Source organism: Lissotriton helveticus, chromosome 10 (assembly GCF_964261635.1).
Source record: "Lissotriton helveticus chromosome 10, aLisHel1.1, whole genome shotgun sequence".
Classification (NCBI taxonomy): Eukaryota; Metazoa; Chordata; class Amphibia; order Caudata; family Salamandridae; genus Lissotriton; species Lissotriton helveticus.
In genome coordinates this window covers 495,885,344-495,912,635 of record NC_136071.1, presented here as the reverse complement: position 1 = coordinate 495,912,635, position 27,292 = coordinate 495,885,344, and the positions used below count along the sequence as shown (strand labels likewise).

General features: G+C 45.8%; 1 protein-coding gene across 3 annotated transcripts in view; it reads left to right on the top strand.

Moving 5' to 3' along the window:
- Positions 1-25,290, top strand: part of MGRN1 (mahogunin ring finger 1) — a 336,236-nt gene extending 310,946 nt beyond the window's left edge. For all 3 annotated transcript variants that reach the window (XM_078663001.1, XM_078662999.1, XM_078663000.1), the window contains one exon: positions 24,704-25,290. In XM_078663001.1, coding sequence (XP_078519127.1) covers positions 24,704-24,810 — 107 coding nt within the window. In that variant the 3' untranslated portion in view covers positions 24,811-25,290. The remainder of the gene's footprint in view (positions 1-24,703) is intronic.
- Positions 25,291-27,292: the final 2,002 nt, after the last annotated feature.

Genomic DNA, 27,292 nt, shown 5'->3' with positions numbered 1-27,292 from the left:
TTTGCAAGACCCACTCCAATCTATAGAACACCACCTATGAAACACATCATAAGTATAGCATTCACCACCCCATCCACACTAAATGTGGTTTGGAAATGAATTTTCCTGAGTAGGAAAACTCTGCTGGATGGAGCACAAACTCAGACCAAAATCTGTAAAACGCAGTTAGAGGCTGAGTAATATGTGAATAATGTACTATACAAATATCCAGTAACATAACCAAGTGTTGTTGGTAGTTTAGTCAGTCATTGATTGTTCATTTTTAGCTACTTACAGGGATGTGGAATTTAATAAAATATCTACTTGTCCATGGGACAGATTGTTTCATAAATCTAATTATCCTGTAAAAAGCAAACATTTCTTCTTTTGGTGCAGTGTAGTGCAGCTACATATTATTGCAGCAATCTCATTATATAAGACCTCTGATACTAGTCTCTCTGATTATGCCAGGGCTCATACTATAGTAGGGTTTGAATACCAGAAATTCCACTATTTTTACATCTTTTGAAAGATCTACATACTGATGCAAACCCACTAAGTTCCATGTTTTAGAGGTTTTCACCAGCTCTTCTCTTATCTTTTCTCATACTGAGAAAGGTTTGGAATGTACTCCTAACAAGGTCAGAAATAAAACTTCTTCCAGGGTTGGAAAAAAGTGGTTGGTGGGAAAGAACTTGTAAACACAACAGATTTTCACATGAGCTAATCTACACAGGGATATATATTGCTCATGCTAAAATGAAGTTCATAAATATTTTCCAGGAGTACGGTTTCTTGGCCTACTTCTGTAAATTCTTCTGAGTTCATGAAAGCCGTAAATCTGCACTAATGGAAGGACATATACCATGGTGCACTTTTGTGACTTTCTTTAAAATTGAGCCCGTAATTAGGTCTGGTGTTAACCAAGAACTTTTGTTTTTATAAAAATTCTATCTATCTGCTTTTTTACAAGTAGCACATCTACAAACTGAGTACGTAAAGAACATTTTTGTATGCATTTTTAAAATTGATTACAATATCCAAAAAGCCATCGGATCAAAAGTCGTTGTTTTTTTAATTACACTAGCATTCTTCTGTGAGATGAGTTAAAATTAATTAATGCCCTGACCCACTCAGTCTCTTGGATACAGGAATTATAAAACGTCAACATTATTTGTTAAAATCGTGGAAGGGTGATGTGAATATGCATTGTCCTATTGGTCTTCTGATACCAAAATACAATAATGTTCAGTTATTCAATGGACTCTATAGTTGCAAAATTTTTCAAGTGTAGTCTTACATAATATCTGTCGAAGAATCTTGTCAAGTTCTCAATAATAGAACCAGGTTGTGCTGCTAAACATGCTGAAATGGCCTCTTTTACTGTTCGGAGTGAGGACTTTCCGAAAGCTGGTAGTAGATATTTAGTGCGTACTTCATTTAAGCTTGGTCGGAGGCATAAGATTTTTTCTACTGTCTCTTTTGGATAGTTGCAAACTCTGCATTGAGAAAAGTTAGAACTGAAGTTCCCTGACCCTTCAAACTTTTTAAGGGGACATATAGTAAGTGAAATCTAAAAAACCTTTTCTTTGGCCTCTAAATTGGAGTCAATATTTTGCTGATTGCATTGGAAATACGATTCTAAGAGGTGCCATTTGTTTTTGTATTCGGTTGCTTTTAGTAGATAATTTATTCGGTAGAACTCCTGTTGGCCTTTCCTATTGACTTGTTTGTGGGTAGACTTTGGCATAGCCAAGAGATCCGGTCACGATGGTAAATTATGGACTTTGGCGAAAGCGATAATTTGAGTCTGGAATAGTGCTTCCAGGATTCTGCGTCAACTCACGATAGATCAAACCACGCAAGGTTTCTGCGCTAGCAGAAGCACAGTTGTAGATATTTTTTATTTTTTTTAGAACACATAAACCAATTGATTGTTTTCAGATTTAATTCAAATTAGTTGGATCATTGCATGAGGAGTTGAATCTCCTAAGCTGAATAGCAGGCAAACATTTTGATAAATATAGTATCTATTTTATCCACTTGCTCTCGCTTAGTATTATTGAGGCACAGGTCAAGAGTGGATTCAATTTTGACCTTACTCCAGGTAAAGTGGGCTTGATTGCTCATCTTCCGTAGATTTGTAGAAATCCTTTTAAGGATTTTTTATCATTGCTTTTGAATTAATTTGTTTATATGTTGTTTATTTGTTTATGTGCTGTGCTTGTCTATCAAAAATCCCATAAACATAAAAGTTTACTGACTCCGCTGTTTGATGGGCTAATTTTCACTTATCTTTCGATACTTTCCTGTCACACAAACTAGTTTTGTTCAGTGCCAAGGGCTACTGTGGCAATGTGTGCTTTTTAAGACTAAAATATATTTGTGCGTTTTGCTAATGTTTGTTGTAATGGTGAGGGCATGGTAGCTTCCATAACAAAAATGTTTTGCTCAAACCATGTCAAAACAAGACACTCATTAACAAAACATAAAGGCTGACCAATGTCAGCCCTATTGCTTTTGCTAATGCTGTTTTTTTATGTTTTCCATAATTTTGTTGAAACTGGTTACACTGAATTTGGATTATGTATATTTATTGTAATTACTAGCACGCATCAACACATTTTACTAAATGATACGTCTAAGAAATTGTCCCTAAAATTTCACATTAACTTAGTATGAGGATTTGGGTGTATTATATGGTATTGTTATTCCTTGAAATACACTTGCAAAAACGTGTCTTAGGTCCAGTCATGCTCATTTGAACAACCTTTAGTTTAACCCTGGGTAGCTATGGCTTTGAGCACCAAGTCTTATGCAAAAGAACTTGGTGTAAAGCATTTAAAAGTAGCAAATAACAAAATGTGAAAGCCACACAACAAATAAGAATCACACCATTTTATAAAAAATAGATTATATTTTTTTATGAATTTATAGAGCCCTTGATGAGCAAAATCAACCAGAGGGTTCCGGATCTACATATTTTTGAACGTTTTCTCACTTTCTGATGCACCCACAAACAAGCATTGGTCAAAGTTTGCAAACTTGAAGTTTGTAAAAATTAGTTCGGCTATTCATACCAGGCTTGGGTGACCAAATCCGACTGGGAGAAGGTCTGGGGAGTCAATGGGATAGATTTGGAATGTTACCTGGTCACCAGAGTTTTTCCCAGTCCAGTTCCAACCTTTACAACACAACCACCACAGACATTAATGGAGTCTTCTTGATGGTGAGGATACAGAATGGAAAGATGCTCAAGCATGCTTCAGTTTCTCTGCGGTCAATGGGGGTGCTTTTGCAGTGATTCCTTGGTCGACGGGGAATGTAGGGCGACTTTGGCCACAGAAATCAGGGTCCAACAAAGTCCTCTTCAAGACTGTAGTAGGCAAGCTGCGAGTGGGCCAGCGGTCTCCGTATACAGCGGTCACAGCAAAATATTTGAGAAGGGCTAGTGTCCCTCTTTGGCGACCTATTTGGGCTATGACGGCACTCTGGGGTCCGATTGACAAGGGTGCGACTTTTGGCCATCGAGATTCGGTCTCTTGAGGGCACCCAACGGCAGCTAGCAGCAAATCTTCTGCGGTGGCTAGCAACTTGCCGATGTGGGCTACTTGAACTGGACTGTGGTGACCTCAGTGTGGGATCCAGGGAGTCAGGTAACGGTTACTTTGAGTCACTCCTTTGGTTTGGGGCTGGGGCAGGATTTTTCCCTGAGCCACAGGCCCCGTCCTCTCTTTGCTAGCCCACGGTGCAGCAGGTGCAGTGAAGCGGATGGTGCAGCCTCACGTTGTGCAGTCCAGGAGACAGCAGGGCAGTCCTTCTTCTGTTCTTGTACCTGTTCCAACGTGATCTGAGGTCCAGGGTGCCTTATTTGTCTCAGGGAAGTGCAATGAGGGACAACGCAATCACTAGCCAATAGGCTATCAGGTCCCCTTCCTCTTGGTGACATCTGTCCGGCAATGCTTGGCACCTAACAATCCCGAGTGCAGTATTCAGCCCACTCCCAGGATGTCTGCACCCTTCCTCCGCTATTAGGAGCTTAGTTGCCCACCCTAGAGGTTTGGCTACACACCCAAAGGAAAACTGGTGTGGGCATGGGGTTTCCCTCTCTGTCCCGATCTCCAGCCTGCCTATCTGAACAAAGTATTATCGCTATTCTGTTTGCCCACCAAAAGCGACTTCGCCTTTGACACTCGCGTTGTGGGCTAACACCCTGAGTGGCTTCCAGCAACCGGAAGGTGACACTGCTTCCTGCAATGGACTGCTATTGTTTCTAAGCCTGGGGGTTGTTCACACAGTTCTCCCCAGGTGGTCAGAAAGCTGACTGTAGGCCAGTGCCCATGTGAGGATACTGGAACAGCAGGGTCACAGAGTGGCAACTTTCTAAAAGTTGCTTTACTTTAATAGTGTCATTAAATTCAACCTGGGCATCAGGTTGGGTTTAATGCCATGATTAATTTGGTACCTTAAGGTACGCAGTTCGGTAGTCCCATTCAGAAACCAGCCAGGCTGAGGTGCCAGCATGTAACCCTGTGTTAACCAATGTGGCTACCAACTTTTTCACAGCAAAACAACAGCTTTATGGGTTTTGCTACTAAGACAGTGTTAGGATCTGGGTGTACTGTGTGATACAGCTGTGGGGCCTTTTCATGGAGTATTCCCACAGATACCTTCTCTAGTCCGGTCAGTATTATTTTACTTAACCTTAGCTCAACCCTGGGTAGCTGAGGCTGCGAGTAGTAAGGCTTGGCAAAGGAACTCAATGTGAAGCATTTAACAGCGCCATACAACAAAACAAAAAAGGCACACAACAAGAAAGAGACCACAATAATTTATAAAAATAGAACATATTTTTTTATAAATTTTTAGAGTCCTTAATTATCAATATTGACCAGAGGGTTCTGGAGATACAGATTGTTTTGCAATAAATACTTTTAAATGCATCCACAAACAAACATTGATAAAAAAAAACTTTGCAAAATTTTGAAAAGTTTGAAACCATTAGTTTGGTGCCTCAGACTTGGGTTGGGTGACCAATTCCAACAGGGCGGAGGTCTAGGAGTCTAGTATGGATACTTTGAGCAGTAACCTGGCCACCAGAGCATTTTTCAAGCAAGTGCTTAACTTTACATATGCTCCTGATGCTGTGCAATCAACAGGGCTGAAGTGTGGTTGATCCCTCGGTCCATGGGGGGTTGAGGTGACTTTGACAATGGCACTTACGGTCCCAGGGCGCTCTATTTGTGACAGCCGAAGGCCAACTGCGGCTGGGCACTCGGTCTTGCGACACAGCGAATATCTCTGGGGGTTAGTGTCCCTTGGGTGCGATGAATCCAGTCACAGATATCCAAAAGTTGCACCCTTGTATGCCAGTTGCACCCTTGTATGCCGGAACCCGGGAGTGCTATATCAGAAATTTGCCTCTCGGTGTGTCCAGCGACTGGCAGCGGCACACCAACTGCCGTGGCTACCACTTTGTTGATTTGGGCAGTTTCAGCTCTTGTGTCCCTGGAGCTGGTTCCAGGGGATCAGCTGACTGATCCTTAGACTCACTGCAGTTGGTAAAAGTGGGATATCAACTTTTTTCCCGGTAAGGAGCCACAGTCCCAGTCTCGTTGGCCCAGAAGCACAGCAGGTGTAGTCCTCTTGACGGTGCAGCCTCTCTTTGTGCAAACTAAAGGCAGCAGGGCAGTCCTTCTTTGGCCCTTTCTTCTTTTCCAGTGTGAACTGAGGGGCAGGGTGCAAGGGTTGCCCTACTTATCCCAACTTTTATCATGAAAGTACCCTGTGGGACTACACAGTCTCTGGGCAATAGGCTACAGGATCCCCTCATCTCTAGTGATGACGTTTCTGTGATGTGTTAAGTAAAGGACAACGGCCCTTGACAAGAGGGAATTAGCAATTGCAATAATTATAGGCCACAATATGCACTATAATGAAGCTCCTGTCTCTGTAAATGCCTGAAAAACCTTAGTTAAGTGGTTTGTGTATTGTTTGTGTAGCACTGTGGATGCAGGACTGTGTCCCACTGCTTTATTGTTGGTTGTTGAAACTAAATTATTCTATTATTGAATAAATTCTATAGTCCGGCTGGACTATCTGTTCATTATAGTGCATATTGTGGCCTATAATTATTGCAATTGCTAATTCGCTCTTGTCAAGGGCCGTTGTCCTTTACTTAACTGATACCCCAGGTCCTTGCTTACTTAGTGGGTTCCCTTGTCTTTGATAACAGTTTCTGTGATGTGTGGCATCTGGCTATGCCAGAGTGAGTCATTCTTGCCCCATCGAGATGGCACAACACTTCCTTGGTTGTCAGGACCCTAGAGGTGTGGCTACCAATGGACTACAAGTTTCTCTTCGTTGACTTTGTCTCTTATTAGTATTCTGGAGCAAAAGGCATCTTGCTCAGCTAGGTTGCCAAAAGTGGCCCTTCAAAGACGGATTCTGCTTTGAAGTCGTTCTTTTGGGCTTACATCCTGAGTGGCCATCCTGGGGGAGGAGGTGACACCTCTTTCTCCGGCAACTGCCTTTGTTCCCAGGCCTGGGAGAAGTTCACTTGCCTCCCAAGGCAGTCAGAGACCTGTCTATGTGTCAGCGCTTTTGTGAGGTAACTGGACTAGCTGGAGTGTAGAGTGGCAGCTTTCTAAAAGTTGCTTAACTTGAACAGTGACTTTTAATCTAGCCTGAGTACCAGATCAGATTAAATTTCACAATCAATGTGATACCTTACTTGACCCTGCTAGGCAAACCCATTCAGAAGTTAGCTGGGCTAGGGTGCCAGTCGGTAACCCTGTTATAGCGAGTGGGGCTCCTAACCCATCCATAGCAAACCGACAATTTAGAAGCTGCTATGACATATTGCAAATAATGTTTCCCACTTAATAATATATATCCCCTGCCATAGTGCTCCATAGGCCTTCCTTGGGAGAGACTTACAGATAACCTTAAGGGAAGTGGTAACTTTGTCATTAAGTGTAATGGCTAAGTCGAACTAGCAGTGTCACACACTGCCCTTTCAGTCTGCAGTGGCAGACCGGGGTCCATTTTGTCCCTTTCACATGCTGGGTGGCACAAACAGTGTTTCAGCCCTGAGTGAACACTCTGGCTTGCATGCCCTAGGTACCCTATACTAAGGACTTATAAGTAAGTCAGTCCTTACCAATTGGGGGTATCCAGTGAAACCTACCTTTTGCAATGGGTCAGGAAACTGGCACTGAGGTCTAGACAGCAGGCCCAAGTGCACTCTGAGTCGATAAACCAGCAGCATCAGTCCAAAAAGGGGGTGAACATGCACAAAGAGGCATTTCCTTACATATGGCAAAGTATTTGTTTCCTATTTGTATTTTTGTGAGAATTATATTTTGAAAGCAAAGAATCCTCAATCTTGCTTTAATGCTTCTGCAAATAGTTGCATTTGATCAGAGAGCATTCGGGGAAATCACAAGTAGCCTCATATTGTTAAACTGTGCAAACGTGTGTATACATTTTTGTACTGGAACCACTGCCAGTAGTAGTTTGAGCTTGCAACATTTCCTTGGAGTGCCCACCCTAATAAAGGCTTTGCATTAATTAACCGTAAATACAAGTTCCATCAGCATTAGCATATGGACACAAATGTTACCTTAACTGCAGACAATGCCCTTCCCTGATCCATAAAGTGGTACTGTAAACTGGCATCAAAAGGTTTGTGCTGTGGTGGGGGGGGATATGTTTCCCAAAGCCAAAATAAGCTTAAAAACTTGTTATCTTTGAGGTAAACCAATATGCCCTAGGCACATCGGGCTATAGGTATTCCACACCCCTGTACTTATTAAACCAACCAGACTCTTTCATTAAGCTTTGCAGCTTCTTACGAGGAAGGCAATGCTCCACAAATAGGACTTCAAATAAACTTTCCAATTTGTATGTTCAAACCATTTACATAGCACATAACAGAAAACATATCTTGCAGGAAAAAAGCAAGATAAACCCCTCTGAGACAACTACTAATAACACGTTTCAGCAACTGTTAGTTGTGACATAGGTACTACTGTTATAGCTGTTAGGAAACAGGGAACTATCTGTATATGAAACATCACATATATGCAGTAATACTGAACTCAAAACTTGTTGTGACTATCGCATACGTTTTGGGTTGCTAATAATGTTGACAGCAACCAGGGCCAGACTGGGATCCCAAAGCCGCCCAGGCAGTTTTCTCGGGTCAGCCCCTGGGAAGCACGGCCTGGTCCGGAGACGCTGGAAATGCTTGCTTGATGCTTTTGTTACTGAGGGACGATATTGCAGCATTGGGTGTTCCCCTTAGCAAGGTAAAGCAACACCTCAATGAAAGCAACCTTGAAGGAGACTTTCTGTTTCGGGCTACATTCATTGTGTCTGCTCAGAAAATACAATTTCGTAATATCTCCTTGACTACCACAGATGTTTTCGAGAAAAACTCAGCAATAAAGGAAAGATCCCATTTATGGGAGCCTGCTAAAATATTCTTTGAAAATTGGTAACAAAATGGCACTTCACTACATAGCCACCACTTGCCGTTAGCCTCTAGATAGCCTGGTGAGTAACAAAGGGGTACACTTTGAATGAATGAATGAATGAAAATAATTATAGAGGTTTCAGAAGATTGGCATGTGAAGAGCTCCGCATCCTCTGAGTACTATTGTGACAGAACCGAGCAGTGAGATATTTGGTGCTGTGGCATGAAATTCTCTAAAGACCAGAATGAGAATTTAAAATAAAACGCTGTTATGCACCTCCTAAGTGCTTCAGAGGTGTAACTCTGGGAAGTTTAAGTAAAGTCTGGCAGCTGCGTGTTCGACTATCTGGAGTTTATCGAGCAACTGCTTTTAACTCTCTGCATAAAGGCTATTACAATAAACAAGCCTTGATGTTATTAAGGCTAAAGCCACTGCTCCCTGCAGCTAGGGCGAGGATAGCTACCTGTTGGTTCCTATTTGCCCACTCCCCATAAAAAATCGAAACCATTCCAAGGCCTTGTAAGATATGCCAATCTCAAGAAGATGCTGAAGGAGAATCAAATGGGAAATGGTACTGAACACTGCTGATTGAAACAATTAAGATGATGCTGGATTCTGGTAACAATGCTGTTTTGATACTATTGGATCTGAAACTTCTAACAAGGCAGAGTCTGTGGAATGCTTGGGTCTGAAACTGGATAGGCAAATGTGGAGTGCCTTGGAGCTTTCAAGATAGGAAGTCAGTTGACCGTTGACCATTTTCTCCAAGATTTTGCCCAACGCTGGAAGCAACAAGATAGACCTGAAATTGGCCAAAATTAAAGGATCCACCAGGGGCTTTTTTATTTTTAGCAGTGGTTTGACCACCGGCACTTTCCAAGATCTAGGGACTTCGGCCTCAGAAAGAGAAGTATTTAATTTCTGATAGATGCATCTGCCAGCGGATTCCTCACCTTGTGAATATTCCCATGCATCAGCAGCATTCGGAAATTCTTTTTGTAGCTTTGCGCTGACGTGGAACGACGTCACAGAGGCACGGCATCGCGCGCGACTCCGCTGACGTCACCAACACCATATTAGGCCCACGCCGGCGTGATGACATCAGTTCCCTTTTTTCCGCGTCGTCAACGCTAACGGTTTTTCTGGGATCGTACAGTAGCTTTATAGTAACTTTGTTACTCTGTGTTATTTTCACTGTATCTTTGTATTCTATCGAGATGGCTTCGAAGAAGACTGGTTTTAAGGCTTGCGGAGAATGTGGCAAGACTATGTCTATGACTGACCCGCATGAATGCTGCGTCTGGTGCCTGAGCTCCGACGATGATGTCGAGGATTGCCCATCTTGCAAGAAGATGACTCCTAAGGCCCTTCGGGAGAGGGAGACGAAGCTCCTTGTGGCGAAGCTGAAGAATAAAAAAGATAAGAAGGCTTCGAAGTCTCGGTCTCGGCGGTCGAGTTCGAGGTCTCGATCGAGGTCGCGTTCGGAGTCGTCTTCAGCCCATGCTTCAAGGTCCTCGAGGAAGAAGCATAAGAAGAGGAGCCATGAGTCATGTCATCACTCGGGGAAGGACTCGAGTTCGAGGCCGAAGTCGCAAGTGAGGCTTCTTCATAAGGAAGTGGAGGCTTCGGCGTCGGAGGTGCAGGACTCTGATGGTGAGGCTTCTTGTGCGAATTCGCCAGGATCTCCGAAGCAGCAGGCGAACCCTTCTCCGGATCAATATAATCCTTCTGGTCAGTAGGATGAAGGTGAGGTGGAGGAGGTTGGTGATGTCGAGGTTCCGTAGCCTGCGGGTTCGTCGACCCCGGTACCGCAACCCGAGGAGGAGATCGACGTCGTGATGACTCCGCCTCCTCGTGAGCAACCTGGGGGCCCGTATCCAGTCTTTCCGGCTCCAGGTCAGGATCCTTCCCAGTTCCTGAATGCTATGTTTGGGGTTTACTCCAGGGCAATGTACCCCTCTGGAGCACCTGTTGGTCCCACGGGTCCTATGGCATACAACTTGGGTGTTCCCCGGGCTTATGCTCCTGCGCCCTTCATGCCTTTCATGCCGGCTCTAGCACCGCAGAGGCCTTCGACGCCGAAGCCTTCGACGCCGACTCCATCGACGCCGGTGCCCACATCTTCGTTGCAGGGTCCTGTTCGACCTCGGGTGAAAATTCCTCGCCCGACTTCAGGTTCGACGCCGGCTCCGACCCTGGCGGATTCGGTTCCGGATCCGTCGGCTTAGTTTCTGAAAATGAGGTCACGGCGTGAAGCCCAGAGACTACTGGAGGAAGAACAGTATCAGTATGCTGACGTGGAGGAAGGAGAGTTACAGGATTCTGATGATCCTTTTGATGACCTAAGGGAAGCCAGTGGACTTGAACTTTCCCCTGAGTGGGATTTGGCTTCTGTGTCTGATGTGCCTTCCAAAGATGTGGTGCCATATCACGTTGTGATTAAAAAGGCGGCAGGCTTGTTGAACATTACTTTACCCACTGCTGAGTACAAATCTAATATTCTGACTGAAGTCCTTCACTCACCTTCTTCAGTTATTGAGCCAATGTTGCCATTTAATGATGCGTTAGCTGAACTCATCTATGAAGTTTGGAAGAAGCCATTGACTGCGGTCTCAAGGGCTGTTGCGAGGAGGTACAGGGTTGTACCTGGTGACCCGGACTTTTTATCAACTCACCCTCTGCCAGAGAGCCTGGTTGTGCAGGCTGCCTGTTCTAAGAGGTCAGCGGCTGCTTTTCCGCAGGTTCCTGGGGAGAAATAATCCAGGAAACAAGATCAGGCCGCCAAGAAGGTCTTCTCCTCAGCTAGTATGGCCTTAAAGTCTACCAATGCTACTTGTCTGATGGGGCGGTACATCCATGCCTTAATGGATTCCGTGAAGCAGTTGGTGCCGAAAATTCCTGAGGTGGATAGGAAAGACTTTCAGGAAGTGATCTCAGACACTCAAGCTGCTGCGAGGCAAGTGATTCAGAGTGGGCTGGACACGGCTGATTCGGTGGCGAGAGTCATGGGCTCTTCGGTGGCCACTAGGAGAGCTGCATGGCTAAAATCATCGGAGTTCTCTGCTGATGTTCAGTCTGCGCTTATGGACTTGCCTTTTGATGGTTCAGGATTGTTTGGCAAGAAGGCTGACGCTGCCTTAGAACGTTTCACGGACAGCAGGGCCATGGCGAAATCTTTGGGTCTTGAGACCAGGGGTACTACAGGAAGGCGCTTCAGAGGATTTGGCAGGTCTTCCTTTCGTTCCGATAGAACAACGCAGCAGCAGCCACAACAACAGCAAAACACGCTGTATAAGTCATACAGGGGAAGACAACGTTCCCGTCCTAGAGGTCGTCAAGCCTCCTCCTCCTCCTCTTCCCCTTCCCAGCCCCCTACCACCGCAGCAAAGCAGCCCTAGATCCGCCATTCCGGATCATGTGGGCCCAGTGGGGGGCCGGCTTACCCATTTTCTACGAGATTGGGAATTGATAACATCAGATCTTTGGGTTCTCAATCTCGTGGAGAATGGGTATGCTCTTCCCTTTCGGGAGTTTGCCCCCAATTACCCTCCTTGCCAGGGTTATTGTTCGGAGGACCATCTGCTGCTTTTGCAGGAAGAAATCCTGGCTCTGTTCAGAAAGGGTGCGATAGAGGTGGTTCCAGAGCAGGAGAGTGGTCAGGGATGCTACTTCCGGTATTTTCTGATCCCCAAGAAGGATGGCAGGCTCCGTCCAATCCTGGATCTCAGGATCTTGAACTTTTATCTGAAGCAGGAGAAGTTCAAGATGCTCACTCTTGCTCAGGTTCTTCAAGCGCTGCTGGAAGAAGACTGGATGGTGTCGATCGACTTGCAGGATGCGTATTTTCATATCCCAATCCTGAAGTCGCACAGAAAGTATCTCCGTTTCACGGTTGGATTGCAGCACTACCAGTTTGCGGTCCTTCCGTTTGCACTTACTACTGCACCTCGAGTCTTCACCAAGGTGATGGCAGTGGTGGCAGCACATCTCAGAAGGTCGGGGATACCTGTATTCCCGTATCTAGACGATTGGCTGATCAAAGCAGGGTCTCCAGAGATAGTGCTCCATCATCTGCAAGAGACAACTCAGTTGTTGCACAGGTTGGGTTTTTTGATAAATGTACCCAAATCTCACCTGGTGCCCTCCCAGCGCAACCTGTTCATAGGTGCAGTACTGGATATTACTGTATGTCGGGCATTCCCTCCACCGCAAAGGATTCGCGACATACAGGATGATTCCTTTATTTTTCAATGGAGCGGTCGTTACAGTCCTGAAGGTCCTTCGCCTGCTCGGCTTGATGGCTTCTTGCATTCTGTTGGTCGACCATGCACGCTGGCACATGAGGGCACTCCAGTGGTGCCTCCGCAGGCAGTGGTATCAGCACAACGGAGATCTCAGGGAGTCAGTGAGGATCTCGAGAGAAACTGCAGCGGATCTGTCTTGGTGGAGCGTGGAAGGCAATCTGTCTCAAGGAAAGCCTTTTCAGTTTCCTCCATCGGTGGCCACAGTGATAACTGATGCATCCACTCTAGGGTGGGGTGCTCATCTGGGGGACCTGGAGATCAAAGGTCTTTGGTCTCCGGAGGAAAGGTTGCTTCACATCAACCTTTTGGTATTGCGGGCGATACGTCTGGCGCTCACGGCCTTCCTCCCTTCCCTTCGCGGTCGGTCAGTTCAGGTCCTGACGGACAACACGACCGCGATGTGGTATGTCAACAAGCAGGGAGGAGTAGGGTCTCAGTGTCTCTGCAGAGACGCTCTGCGTCTCTGGTCCTGGGTTCAGGACCATCAGATTTGTCTGATGGCAAATCATCTGGCCGGAGTTCTGAACGTTCGTGCAGACACTCTCAGTCTGCAGTTCTCCGCCGACCACGAGTAGAGGCTTCATCCACAGGTAGTTCGTCACGTCTTTCAGACGTGGGGGACTCCTCGGGTGGACCTGTTCGCCACTCGCGAGAATGCTCACTGCCGGTCATTCTGCAGCCTCCAGTTTCCGATGCAGGGAGCCTTGGGGGACGCGTTTCAGTTGAGTTGGGACTCGCAACTCCTTTACGCGTTTCCTCCCATACCTTTGATTCCTCGGGTTCTGAGGAAAATTCGCCAAGACCGGGCCCAAGTCATATTGATCGCCCCGGATTGGCCAAGAAGGGTGTGGTACACAGATCTTCTCCACCTCTCCTCGTGCCCACCACTCCGTCTCCCTCACAGGGCAGATCTCCTCTCCCAGATGGAGGGGCTGGTTCTACACCCCCACCTCCAGACCTTACACCTTCATGCCTGGAGATTGAGCGGGGCAACCTGATTTCTTTTTCTCTCCCGCACGATGTGGTGGATGTCATCTTGTCAGCCAGGCGTGACTCCACTAAGTCCATCTATTCTTAAAGATGGTCTAAATTTGTTGCTTGGTGCGGGGAGAAGTCCATTGACCCTTTAAGGGCTCGTTTGTCCAATATACTGCAATTTGCTCTTTCATTGGCCCAGCAGGGTTTTGCTGTGGCAACTATCAAAGGTTATTTGTCGGCCTTGTCGGCTTTCCTTTGTTCGCCAGGCCAGCCCTCTTTGTTTAAGTCTCCTATTGTTTTACGTTTCATTAAGGGCCTTACCAATAAACTCCCTCCTACACCTTTTATTGTGCCTCAATGGGACTTGAACCTTGTTCTTACGTTCTTGATAGGTTCTCCTTTTGAACCTTTACACACGTCCCTGGAGACTTTTGTCTTTCAAGACTATTTTTCTGGTGGCAATTACCTCGGCAAGGAGGGTAAGTGAGCTTCAGGCTCTTAGTTCTAAGCCCCCATTTTTATCCATTCATGCTGAAAGAATGGTTCTCAGGACCAGGGCTGCTTTTCTGCCTAAGGTGGTAACTCCTTTCCATCTGGGGCAGTCCGTTACCCTCCCTACCTTTTATCCTCCCCTTCACCCTTCCAAGGAGGAGGAGAGACTACACCGCTTGGACCCTAAGAGGGCAGTGAGCTTTTACCTGGACAGGACACGAGAGTTCAGGTTGGATGACCAGCTGTTTGTTGGTTTTGCTGGCTGCAAGAAGGGGAAGGCGGTGCACAAGCGCACGCTCTCGAGGTAGAGTATCCTCTGCATTAAGATTTGCTACGCCCTGGCGGGTAAGGACCCTCCAGAGGGTATAAGAGCTCACTCTACTAGAGCAAAGTCATCGACTTCTGCATTGTCTAGGGGTGTTCCTGTTGAGGATATTTGTAGAGCTGCGACTTGGGCCTCCCTCCACACTTTCGCAAAGCATTACTGCTTGGATACCGAAGTGAGGAGGGAGGGCCACTTTGCGCGCGCTGTCCTCCAGGAGTTTCTAGTATAGGAGAGTGGACACCCTCCTCCGGGAGTGGGGACTGCTGTGGGACTCTATTCACGAGTTGAGGAATCCACTGGCAGATGTATCTATCAGAAGAACAAGTTACTTACCTTCGGTAACGCTTTTTCTGGTAGATACAATATCTGCCTGTGGATTCCTCACTGACCCACCCGCCTCCCCGTTGTCCACTCTTCTATACTTGAGTTGTTGTATTGTATTCAATTTTATTGTCTAAGGAAATGTTTCTAATGTTTTAATTTCCTGCATTGGTTTCACACTGTGTGTGTTATCTTGGCATTTGTGTACTGTATACACTGTGTATATTTCTGCTATCATCGGTCCTTCCGTGTGCCTCGAAGGCACGGAAAAAAGGGCGGAACTGATGTTATCACGCCGGCGTGGGCCTAATATGGTGTCGGTGACGTCAGCGGAGTCGCGCGCGATGCCGTGCCTCTGTGACGTCGTTCCACGTCGGCGCGAAGCTACAAAAAGAATTTCCGAATGCTGCTGACGCAGGGGGATATTCACAAGGTGAGGAATCCACAGGCAGATATTGTATCTACCAGAAAAAGCGTTACCGAAGGTAAGTAACTTGTTCATCTGGTTGATAGCTAGATTCACTGTGTCAATGACCTTATGTGAAATGACCGGTGAGCAGGGATCTCGGGGAGAGCCATCATTACACTAAAGAATGGCTTGTCGTGATTGTGACAACGTGATCTCCTGAAAGGTGGAAAACAAGGGGTGCGAAGCCTCTCCATGTAACTGGTTTGGTTCAGGGCTGGAGGCTATGAAGCCACATTGTAATGTTAAAATATTTTCTTCAAGGAAGGTGAAAATATGATCACATAGGGTCTGTGAGGGGGGAATGTCTCTTGACAGGGCTTTGGGCTGCAGTAATAATTTTAAAGTTTTTTTGGGGTCAAAGTTAGTCTTTTCAACTTGGCTCGTGGAATAGGATTTTTTTGCCTCCCTAATAGAATTGTGATAGGACTTCTGGGCCAGCCTAAAGTTAGTCAGATCCTCAGATTTGGTGGCAAAACGCCATTTACACTCACGCTACTTGCAGGTGAACTTTCCTTCGGATAAAATAGTGTAGCAGGGTGCATATCGAGTGGCGCTAGTTGGTTTGTTCAATCTGTGGGTTATGGGCTCCACCAATAAAGTTCATCTGGAAGTCTTCCCATGGAGGGGGGGGGGTCGTGTTCCCCCATCTATGAAAGTAATGAGGGCTTCGGCCAGGTTGGGGGTTGGATAGACATCTAACATCCCCTGTCAGCCTAAAGTAAGCAAGTCAACGGTCCAACCATGAGTGAACTACAGGTTCCTCTGAAACCATTAGAGGGAAATTGGTACAAATCTCATCCAAAATGTGACCAGCTGAGTGTATGGGGCCTCCTACTAATTGAGGGAGGTCTAATATTGTTAGAATCTCTCTACCACTTTTAAGGGTTCTGAAGAATCCTGATGCTAAAAGTCTCAATTAAAATCATCTAATAAAGTGAAGTTAGCGTATTAGAGCAATAGTGGTGACAGGGCATCTCCTAGGATGGCCAAGACACTGGGACACGATCCAGACAGGCGGTATATTAAGCACCCAGCGAAGGACTGTGAGTGACCAATTTTAGAACAAAACCCCAAACTCTCGCCCGCTTCAAATTGCTTTCCTCAAAATAGCTGAATTGGAAGGAATCTTGAAAAATAATGGCTAAGCTTGTAACACAATCCTTCAGACCGATCACATCTGAGGAAAGCTTATCTCAGGGGGAGAGAAATTGAGATGTCTGGGTTGGACCAAGGTTTGATGCAAGACTCAGTGAGAAACAAAAAAAATAAAAGAAGAGCAATAACCTGTACTTCTTGGACATGATTGAGGAGGGATCTCACATTAATAAATCCACCGGCAAGAATCTTACTCAAGGGTTGCTCAGTGGAACAGCTAATACCAAGCACACATTTTCAGCGTTTACATGACACCGTACCCCCCAGGAAGGTGGGTTCAGCAGTATTGCTACAGTGAGGCAGTTTACTATTGATATATAGATATATTTTTTAAATCAGCAGATAGAGCAGTACCTGGATTAAAATGACCGGAGGGACTGGCACAGGCCGCGGAATTGACATGGGTGGGAGCAGAGGACTTGCCCTGGCGCGCCAGCTCAGTGGGGGCACATCCATATCAGCAGAGTAACAGAAGCAATGTTGCCTAGCAGCTGTCCAGGCCAATAAGGGAAAATAAGTGGTGTTAGCCAAGTACGTGACAGGACGACCCAGGTATCCAGATGGTTCATGGCTCGCCCCCATACACAAGGCTCATAGTCCATCCCAGAGAAGGGCAGTGCCGCATTCCAGGATGTAGAAGGCAGCTAGCGCAACACTTTTACACGGAACCCTGTTGGTGAAAGTTTGCAGAACTTTTAAGTGGATATGTGTATATTCACTGTAGGCACTATTTCCTTAGTATATTAATTAGAAATACATGCCAAGTGAAGTTTACATATTATCTTAATTCTCCCAGCTTTATAACTTTAAATGTACTGAAGTGTTAGCATACATTTGGGGGTTAACCTGCAAATGCTGTAGAAGCTGTACCAGTCGGTGCTCTGGATAATGAAGAACTAGCACAAAGGGGATGATGCCTGGGATATTTTACATGACCGTTTCCAAAGCGAGGCCTTCATTAACTTCATTTTCAATTGTTCATTGGTTCAGCTACAGTAGTCAATCCTTAAGAAGGTTAGCCATCTCCAAAGAACCCACCTCAATGGTGAAATTGCCCTGGTACCATGTTTACTACTGGCTGTGTCTAAACCAAAAGTACAGTGACCGCGAAGTGAATGTTTAAAAGAAGAATTTGTTACTTATTAAGAATATTGGCTGGGTTTCCATCTGCAAGCTTTCTTAGATTCAAAGGCAACACATATCCCTTTGGGGAGCTTTGCTGGCTAATCCTTGGGGCTGCGCAACACAACGGGCATTCACCTACCTGCCCTGACGTTCCACTCTTGCTGTTGGTCTCCCTCGCTTCCGCTGCTAGAACCACCACGCGGCCGCCGAGGGGGGAGACTACAGCTCCCAGGTCTCCCTGCAGTTTTGCCGACGCCCACTTCCGCGCCCGGAGGCGCTCAAAGGAGAGTAGCTCCTTCAGTAGAGCGGGGGCTTTGCTGGCTAATCCTTGGGGCTGCGCAACACAATGGGCATTCACCTACCTGCCCTGACGTTCCACTCTTGCTGTTGGTCTCCCTCGCTGCCGCTGCCAGAACCACCGCGCGGCCGCCGAGGGGGGAGACTACAGCTCCCAGGTCTCCCTGCAGTTTTGCCAACGCCCACTTCCGCCCACTTCCGCGCCCGGAGGCGTTCAAAGGAGAGTCGCTCCTTCCGTGTCGCAGGACGCGCGCGGCGCAGGGAGACGCCCGGGACAAGGGCGGGGCCGTCTCTGGCCGTCAGGGGCTGAAGGAGGCTGGGCTGGACCACCCCACTAAGCCCCCATGGAACTGACTGCCTGAGGCTGTGAATAGTTCCGTAGCGGTAATCGATAATGTCTTGTCTTTATTAGATGGTTCTTGTTGTTGGGCCTCTGTCTTATTATCTTCTACTGTTGTCTTTAAAGTGTCAAATTTAATTTGCTTTTAAACTGTAAATTGTGGAATATACAATTTTTTAACTACCTAGGTTGAGCAGTATGGATAAACCTAATCCCACAACTTCTCACCCCATGACTAGGCAAACAGCGGCAGCGACCCAACCATTGCCGACTTTAACAGCTATCGACAAAATACTCCAAAAAACAATAGGGGTGGTGGCAACGGCTATTGAGAATACCGAAAGGCGACTCTTACTTACCCCTGCTATGCCCCCCCATGTCTACGGGGGATTTCTCTGCATTCACAGTTAACCTCCCTGAAGCTACGTCTTTTTTTATGCCCTCTTTTTCTGAGCTTCCATGTGCTCAGATGGTGCCTGACGTGAATGTTTCTATAGAGGTTGTACCCCCCCCACCCCCTCTCCGGTAGGCTTAAAGACCCACAAACCCTGCGGTAGAAGTAAGAAGTCGAAACCTGCTAAAAAATCAGTCAAGAGAATAGTATCTTCAGCTGAGCCTTCACAGCTCGACCCTGGCCGCCCTTTCCCCAGTATAAGTCCTCCCGTTTGGGCTACTCATTTACTGACCGATCTTCAGGCCCACATGGAACAGCTTATCAACTCTCACTTTAAAACCTTGTCTAGTAGGATTGATAAACTAGTTTCACTGATAAATAACAAAGGCTTAGGTGGAGCCCAGTCAACCACTATAAAGGGGAATCCTGCCATTAATAAGGCTTCAGGTACAACTAAGTCAGCCACTAAAGGATTAAACACAGCCGATATCATTTGCCTTGATAATCCTACACATGATTTGGCTCCTCTAAATACGCAGAAATCTATCGCTGCTCCGACTGGTTCTGGCTTAGCTAATCGACCTAATGTGCCTCCAGCCGCATCTGGTTTGATACCTAGCGCCCCACTCCTCACCCCATTAACATATGATAAACAGCGCCCAGATCCTGGGAGGTCTTAAATAAACCCTCTTGGAAATCCCACAAAAACGGACTTTATAAATCCCCTCCTTGCCCCCAGCTACCTCCTGAAGCATCCCCGTATGTGGTGGTGCTTACAGGAGTACCCTCACTGGCCAACGAACGTGGTGAAAGATATCCCGAGCTAAAGAATAAAGTCATCTTCTGGCTAAATAGATACAGACCCTTAATGGACCCTGGTCAGGGGGAGATTCTATATGCTCGACGAGTTAGCTGGCTAGGGACTAGATCCAAAGATATCTGTGGTGACTGTGTAATTGTCAATTTTAGGGATCCTGGTGTGGTCAAACCTATACTAGGTAATGGAGGGCCCCCTAACGTGGGTTCAATTAATACTTGCCACCTGGGGTACTTCTATCCACGTGTTCTAGCACCGGGTAGGCCAGCTCCATCCTATTTCTATCAAGGCGGTCAAGATCCAGATTACAATATACCCGTGGCTAATAAATATAGTGTCTTAAGTAATGTGGATTGACTACCGTTGTCCCCGGGCTTAGCCAGTTTGGCTCCGTCACCAAGGAGCCATGCTGTGGAGGGCTTAACTGTTGAGGCGGGACCTCCCGAGTTGGTCTCTAGGTATCGGGTGGTTAGCCTAATAACATCTCCATCACCCCAAAACACCAGCCTCATACAAAGCGAAAGGGAGTTGGACACATACTCACCCCTAATCAGTGGCCTCATAGAAGGTAAAAGGGAGTTGGATTCAGATACACATATAGTATTTCCACCCTTAAACATGTCTCACCACACTGAAGTTTCTCCAGCCTGAGTGGTGATTCGTAGACCACTAATCGGGTCCTGGAATGTAGCAGGGCTAGGGTCTAAGCTGCATAACCCGGAGTGGGGAGAGTTGATGGACATTTATGATCTGTGTCTGCTCCAAAAGACCTGGCTTCTGTCTGCCCCTGTTAGGGTGGGCTTCGCGACATTCTATTTGCCAGCTGTCCAGGGACCCAGGGGAAGACCATCGGGGGGCTGTGTATTTGGGTTGCTGCGCACTTGGGGTGCTCAATTAAGGTAATAGATACCCATTGCCCGGACATCCTTTGTATTGTACTCAACTTTTTGGATGGTTTAAGGCTCCCCTCCCCTCGCCCCTCATCTCACCAGCTAGGCTTGTCTATTTTAGAGGCCCTAGAGGTCCTCCTTTCTTCATTTCCCTCGTCGTATCATAAAATTATCGGCGTTCATTTTAATTGTCATTTTGAACCGCTTCTTGGGATCCCCTGTGTAACTTCGGATGAGGATGACATCTGGCTTATTCCAGAATGTATCATGTACCCGGTAAAGCGCTTATCGCCCTTGGCTTTTATGATAAACAAGCTGGTTGTAACATACTCGCTTAGGGCCTGTAATGGCAGACTTCTTCCAGATGTCCCGGGAACAAGTACCTTTAATAGACCGGGGAAAAGTACGACCATTGACTACATTCTGGTTAATGTAGAATTCTGGGCTCGTCTGAGAGCTTTTTCTGTCATCCCAAGGGTCGATAGCGACCACAATCTTTTGTCATTAGAATTAATTAATACATTGGGTCACCATAATGAACTGGGAGCTGCGGAGACCATTTCTAATTCAAACCTTGTTACAGCGGCGGGTGGCAGACGCATTAGGTGGGTGAGGGTAGCGCTAGCTCTTGATAAGCTAGCTAAGATATACAATCATGTCACAAACTCCCTAATAGAGGTTTGCGATCTCTTGAGCCCCAATTGCGATCTGCCCCATTTCCAGGTACTACAGCGCATTCATAATAAGCTTCTTCATACTTTGGCCGACTATTTTTATATTACTGATATCAAAAGGCCAAGGGTAAAAAAGCATGACCACTGGTTTAACAAAAGTTGTAGGGTGGCTAAAAATAACCTCATAAACGAGGTTAAATCGGTGTCCCAGTCAAGCATTAGAAATGCTTGGCAAATATATAAAAAAATGATTATGGAGGCCAGGATGGGGTGGGAGGTAGCAAGGTGGGAGAGTATTAAAGTAGCCCTGGACGATCGAGACTACAGGTCCTTTTGGAATCTGGTTCGAGGAGGGGCGGCAGAGGGGTCATCTGCTATTATTCCTAATCTTAGCGAGGAGGTTTGGCTAGCTCACTTTAAGCCCCTGTATGCACTCATTGACCCCGTACCTCTGTTTGATCCAGCTGCCCAAAAGAGCATACCTGTTTTGGCTCTTTCGGAGGGCCAGGGTCATGACTGCCCCCCTTGCACCCTGCTGGAAATCCGGGCGGCACTCAGAAGTCTGACTGCGGGTAAAGCGCCAGGCCTAGATAGGATGCCTGGTGACCTTTATTTGAGCGAACAGAAGGTGTGGGCCCCTTATATCTGGGTATACTTTAATGCCATCCTCCAGGGTATGGAGATCCTGCTAACTTGGCTGGGTACAGAAATTATATCCATCCATAAAAAGGCTTCCCCTCTCGACCCGTACAACTACCGCCCCATCAGTTTGATAGACGTCCTCCAGAAATTATTTGCCCGCTTCTTACTAACAAGGTTGCAGAGTTGGATGGACGATCATCACATCCTAACCTCCCTTCAAGCGGGCTTTCGTGCAAAGGTCTCCACTATTGACCAACTGTTTAGATTACAGTTGGTCTACTGGAAGACAGTTTCCCTGGGGGCGGGGAGTTTATATTTGATTTTCGTGGACCTACGGTCCGCATTTGACCTGGTCCAGAGGGATAAGCTCTGGCCCGTACTACTAGAGATGGGCGCCCCGGCCTACCTGTGCAATCTATTTAAACGAAGTGGTACAAAAGGGGGTGGTGATGGACAGAGCATCTGAACCAATCAAACACTCACACCCAGTCAAAAGATCTGGGTAAGATCCATCACCGTTCTTTAGCCCACTCTGCCACCCCAGTTCAGACATGGCTATATGCAAATCAGTCTAACCCTGTGCCTCATGGGAACAGTCCAGCCCGAACTGCCAAGCCATGCCTTCCCTGGACTGGAGACAAGCTTCCGAGGACCGGTTTCTGGCATTACAGCCGTCTTCAGCCCGGCTTGCTTGAATCCAGTGGCAAAGTGAGCAAGGGACTCACATCTGAGCATACCCTGCCACACTTATGGCGGCCAAAGCGGTACAAAAGGGGGTGGTGATGGACGGAGCATCTGAACCAATCAAACACTCACACCCAGTCAAAAGATCTGATATTTAAACGAATGCATCAAGGCACTTATGCAAGGGTTAGGTATGGAAGGAATGGGGAGTTGTCGGCTCCGTTCCCGTTGAAAAAGGGAGTGAGGCAGGGGTGCGTCTTGGCCCCCACGCTCTTCTCGCTTTTCCTAAACGGGTTGATAGAACATTTACTGGGAGCAAGAGACCTAGACTCTCCAAGCTTAGCAGGTCGCAAGATACCTGCCCTAATGTTCGCTGATGACACTCTTTTACTATCTAAATCGTCTATGGGCATTCAGCGAACATTAGAGGCATTCTGTTCTTTCTGTAGACTGAGGAACTTGGAGATTAATCTTTCCAAAACCAAGTTCATGGTCTACAATACCAAACTTCCGAACTGCCCTCACCCCCATCTGGATGGATCAGTGCTGGACCGAGTGTCTACCTTTGACTATTTGGGGGTTACACTCAATGACAGAATGTATTGGGGGTCTCACATGGCTACGGCTAAGCTGAAGTTGGCCCAATCATCTGGCGGCATCCTAAAGGTCTTTAACGAGTCAACACTAAAACTGCTGGGTCCGCCCATGGAAATCTATAAAGCCCAGACGAGAGGGGGTGCGCTGTACGGTGCAGACCTTTGGGGCCATGTCGGCTTTGCCCCACTTTCACTTACTGAGAATAGTTTAATCAGGCGCCTCTTGAGACTTCCCTCGAGTACTCCTCTGACCCCTTTACGGCTGGATCTAGGTGTGGTACCTATACAGGAGATTGTGTCAAACCGTCTCCTTCTGAACTGGAGACGACTTTGGTCCACCCCGGAGCTTATAAGCTATAGGGAGGTCAATAAACTAACCCACTCAGACCCCCTTACCTTTTTGTATTTTTGTGTGGGGAAAATCCCCTGGCTAAATTACATTAAGCACCTTTGTCAGGCGCTTGGACTGGGGGGCATGTGGTCTTCGCCTGAGGAGACCTGCGTCTTGATATCCAAGAAATAGCTGAGCTTGGTACTCAAGCGTTACCGAACTGATCTCACATTAACAAACACCTCTTTGGGTAGGTTGACCAACACCTTTTTGGATATTAAGGTCCATCCTTACTTTGAGAAATTTTTGGATGATATCCAGCCCCGTCTGGCTTAAAAACTATACATCCAGTTTAGATATGGTTCATTGCCACTCAGGGCTGTAACATACAAGTGGTCTAAAGCTCCACGAGCAGGGAGTTCTTGCCCAGGGTGTGAGGGCAGTAGTGAGACAGATCTGAACGTTCTGCTCTTCTGCCCATCTTACTCTAAGGCAAATGGATCATCCAACTTTGTAAATCTAGGGGTCTTAGGGACTACAGGGAGGTATTCAGAATCCTAAAATACGACACCTCCCCTCTGACTGTATTTGCCACCGCTAGATTTCTTCTGTCGATGTGGTATTTAAGGTGGGCAAAATTAAAAATTGGAAGCTCACAAACTTCTGATACTTTAGTAATTTAAATATTGTTTTATGAGGTTCCTTACTAATAAAACTCCTAGGGATTGTTCAATGTGACTGTTATTTTAAATCATGTAGTCCTCTCTTATTTCTGTACTCTCTCAACCTTTTTAACTATTTTGATGTATATCCCATACTATGTATATACCATGCTTTAGGACTCCTATGTAATATTGTCTCAAATTATCCATTTTATCTGTAAATGTGTACATATGTCTTTTTATGGTTTTTAACCGATAATAAAAGCTTTTTGACTGACTGACTGACATATCCCTTTCTGTTAAGGACAATAGGGTATTTGCATTTTAGTCTGTTGTGCTGCATGCTGCTGTTTTGCTTCTCAGCTGCAATATAAGATGACAGTGACGCCCGCCTTTGATTAAAAAAGATAACCAAATGGGTACAGCACTGGCATAACTTCCTTGTTGCTATTGGGTCGGGTAGGTGCAAAATGTCTAGAGCTAGCGGTCTAGTCTGCTTCATTTGTTTAAGGTCTGGGAGACGTACTATGTAGTTGTGCTATAATAATTAAAAGTAGGACAATGTTGAGGTTAATTAACCAATTCTTGTATATTGTATTGGCATCTGCCCTCTTGTCTATGATTTAAATGTACTTTGGTGTGCTGATTAGATACAAGGGGTTTTATTTTGTAGTAATGTAGTTTTGTTTTCAGTACAGATCTTTAGAAAAATAATCCATGTCTGTTTCCTCCTTGTCTCCCAATCCAGGGTCTTCAGACTCTACTGAGAGCCTCCGGAGTCATGGCACTAATAGCTCAATACAGCCTCTCCTTAATTTCAGCAAGGTTGATTTGGAGGAGGAGCAGAACCTGTGAGCACCCATCGACCGCCCACATCATTCCGACTCATGTTCTGCACAGACTTTCTTAATCGGCTACCTAAATCAGCACACACGGACTCTTCACTGTCTTCAGCATCCTTTCTTTGAGACAATATAAACACAATACAACGATATTGCCTGGTAGAAAGAGTTCCTTTTAGGGACATTGAGGCCTTTGCCGGATTGCCAATTGCCACCTTATTACAAGAGAACATGGGGTGGGGCTGTGCCGCCTCTTCGTGAAAGTTGCACCCTGCCATGTTGATTTCAAGATGGGACTCGGTCTCATTCATTCCAGGAGTGGGATTAGGGTGCACAACAGCTGCGGGCTTTGTAGTGTGGCTGTCTGCCTGTAAACTGGAACGGCAAAGTCATGGTTTGAAAAATATGTATTGGTTAATTTTTAGATAATATATTCAGCTTCTACATTTTCAAAGTGTGATCTTTTGCGCTGTATAAAACATTTTTGGATGTGTTTATATTGTGGTGCTTCTTCGTATATCTGGTGCACACCAGACAGTCCGTCTAGCTATCCAGCCCATGCCATACATGACATCCTGTGTCAGTATGCTTCTCTGTGCTTTCTTCACCCTGCCTACTCTTGCAAAGCTTTGCTCGGCCCTACTCTGGCGCCTGTTAGCCTCACCTTTCATTGACTTCCTCGTTCACTTTACTTGCTAGTATCAACCTGCCTTGCTATCTAGTGCTTTCCTCCCCTTAAACTTATGCCTATGCCTTCATTATACCATGCTTTCCTTGCCACACATCAATTCAATTTATGCATTCTGTGTTTTCCTTCACCTCCCTTGCCTTCGAGAGTCTACATTGCCCTGTTGTGCATAACCAAATATGTAGGTTGCCACCTGCCTACCCTTCACATATGCTTATAGATTTTCCAGTCTGTACAACGTACTGCTCAGTTCACATACAAAGGCTGGTGCTGTTCTGCCTAAATACCCTAGACATTCACCCCTCTCTATACAGTCTCTTTGAATAATAAGAGCGACTCTTTTTCTTAAAGAGTATTCCGACTTCCGATCGTATGGAATTAGTTTTCCTATTCCTGTCCCTTTCTCACCACGTTTGCCCACTCCGGCAAAATATTTTTTTTCCAGCTCATTGGACCTCTGACTCAGCTTTCCTTTTCAGGATAAGTTCGTTTCACCCTCCTGTTCTTTCTTTGGAATGTGTACAAAACTAAAAAAAATCCTAACTGCTCTCCATTCAATACATTCGACCTTTATTCACATACCAATGGTACACATAAAAGCAGAAATAGTAACAGTTAAAAATTCATATGGCAATTAGTTCAAATAATTCCCTTTTTATACAACCAGCTATGGTGGTGATCCAACTTTGATAACAACCATCCATCACGTAATCAGAGCTATAAAAACACAGTTTGGTAAAACCTAAAAAAATGATTTAAAATTCATTCAATAAAATGTATTTATACATTATAACCTATTGTTTCTTGAGTAAATAGCTAACTTAAAAAAGAATCCAACTCAATCGCATGCCTCCTCTTTGTTTAAAAATTGCAGAAATCTCCGGGCCACCATGCGTTGATCAAATTGATTTTTCCAGAAAAACGGTAATCAAATAGGGTTAAAATATAACCGATAAAATTGCCCAAGGAAAACCAAACTGAAGCAATGTTTGCTCCGAAACCCCATCACCAGGGCGGGTGCCCCTTGAAGTGAATAACTCAAGGGAAACCGCAGCATATGGTGAACCCTACCTGTCCTAAAACAGAAGAGAAGTCACTTTTCCCATCGCCCACTTTTCCAGGTCAGATACAGTTCCATTTCCACGTTTTGCTTTAGAGCACAATAATTAGAAACTATAAACTTCCATAGTTCGGCCCTTCCCTTGAAAGGATTCTTTTTACCAAAAAAAGGGATTTTTACCACCTTACTGTCTGTTGAGGAAATCAACACAGAAGAGTCAAACATCTCGGGTGTCCTAGATCATTTAGGACAGTGACGATATAGGCTATCCAGAGTTTTGTGCTGCCCCTATCCTACTGCAAGCAGCTACTAATGATCTCTCTATTCAGTCTAGCTGCAGGGTTGGCCCAAGCTGATAAACTTAGTAAAATCGGGTCTAATTTGATGCCATCCTCCAGGTAGAGCAAACCAAGTTCGCTTTGAAAAATAGTTAGACCTAGCAGGAGGTTGGCTCAGAAGTATTCTGCATATGTGGTTTTCCTCAACCTGTTGGGGATAACAGGTGGAATAGCCCTAGACCCCTGTGTCATAGCAAGCAATAGGAACACACTTAGAAGTATAAATAGTGATAAGGTGGGCCAAGGCCTTGTGGCCTACTATCCATGGAAGATTTAGAACGGCCTTTGCTGCCCTAGATAGTTTGAAAGTACTGGCAGAAACATGATCAACCCATGCACCTGAGCGATCGAACGTAATACCCAAGTTAAGGAAAGTATGCACACTGGTTAGAGGATATATTATGCATAT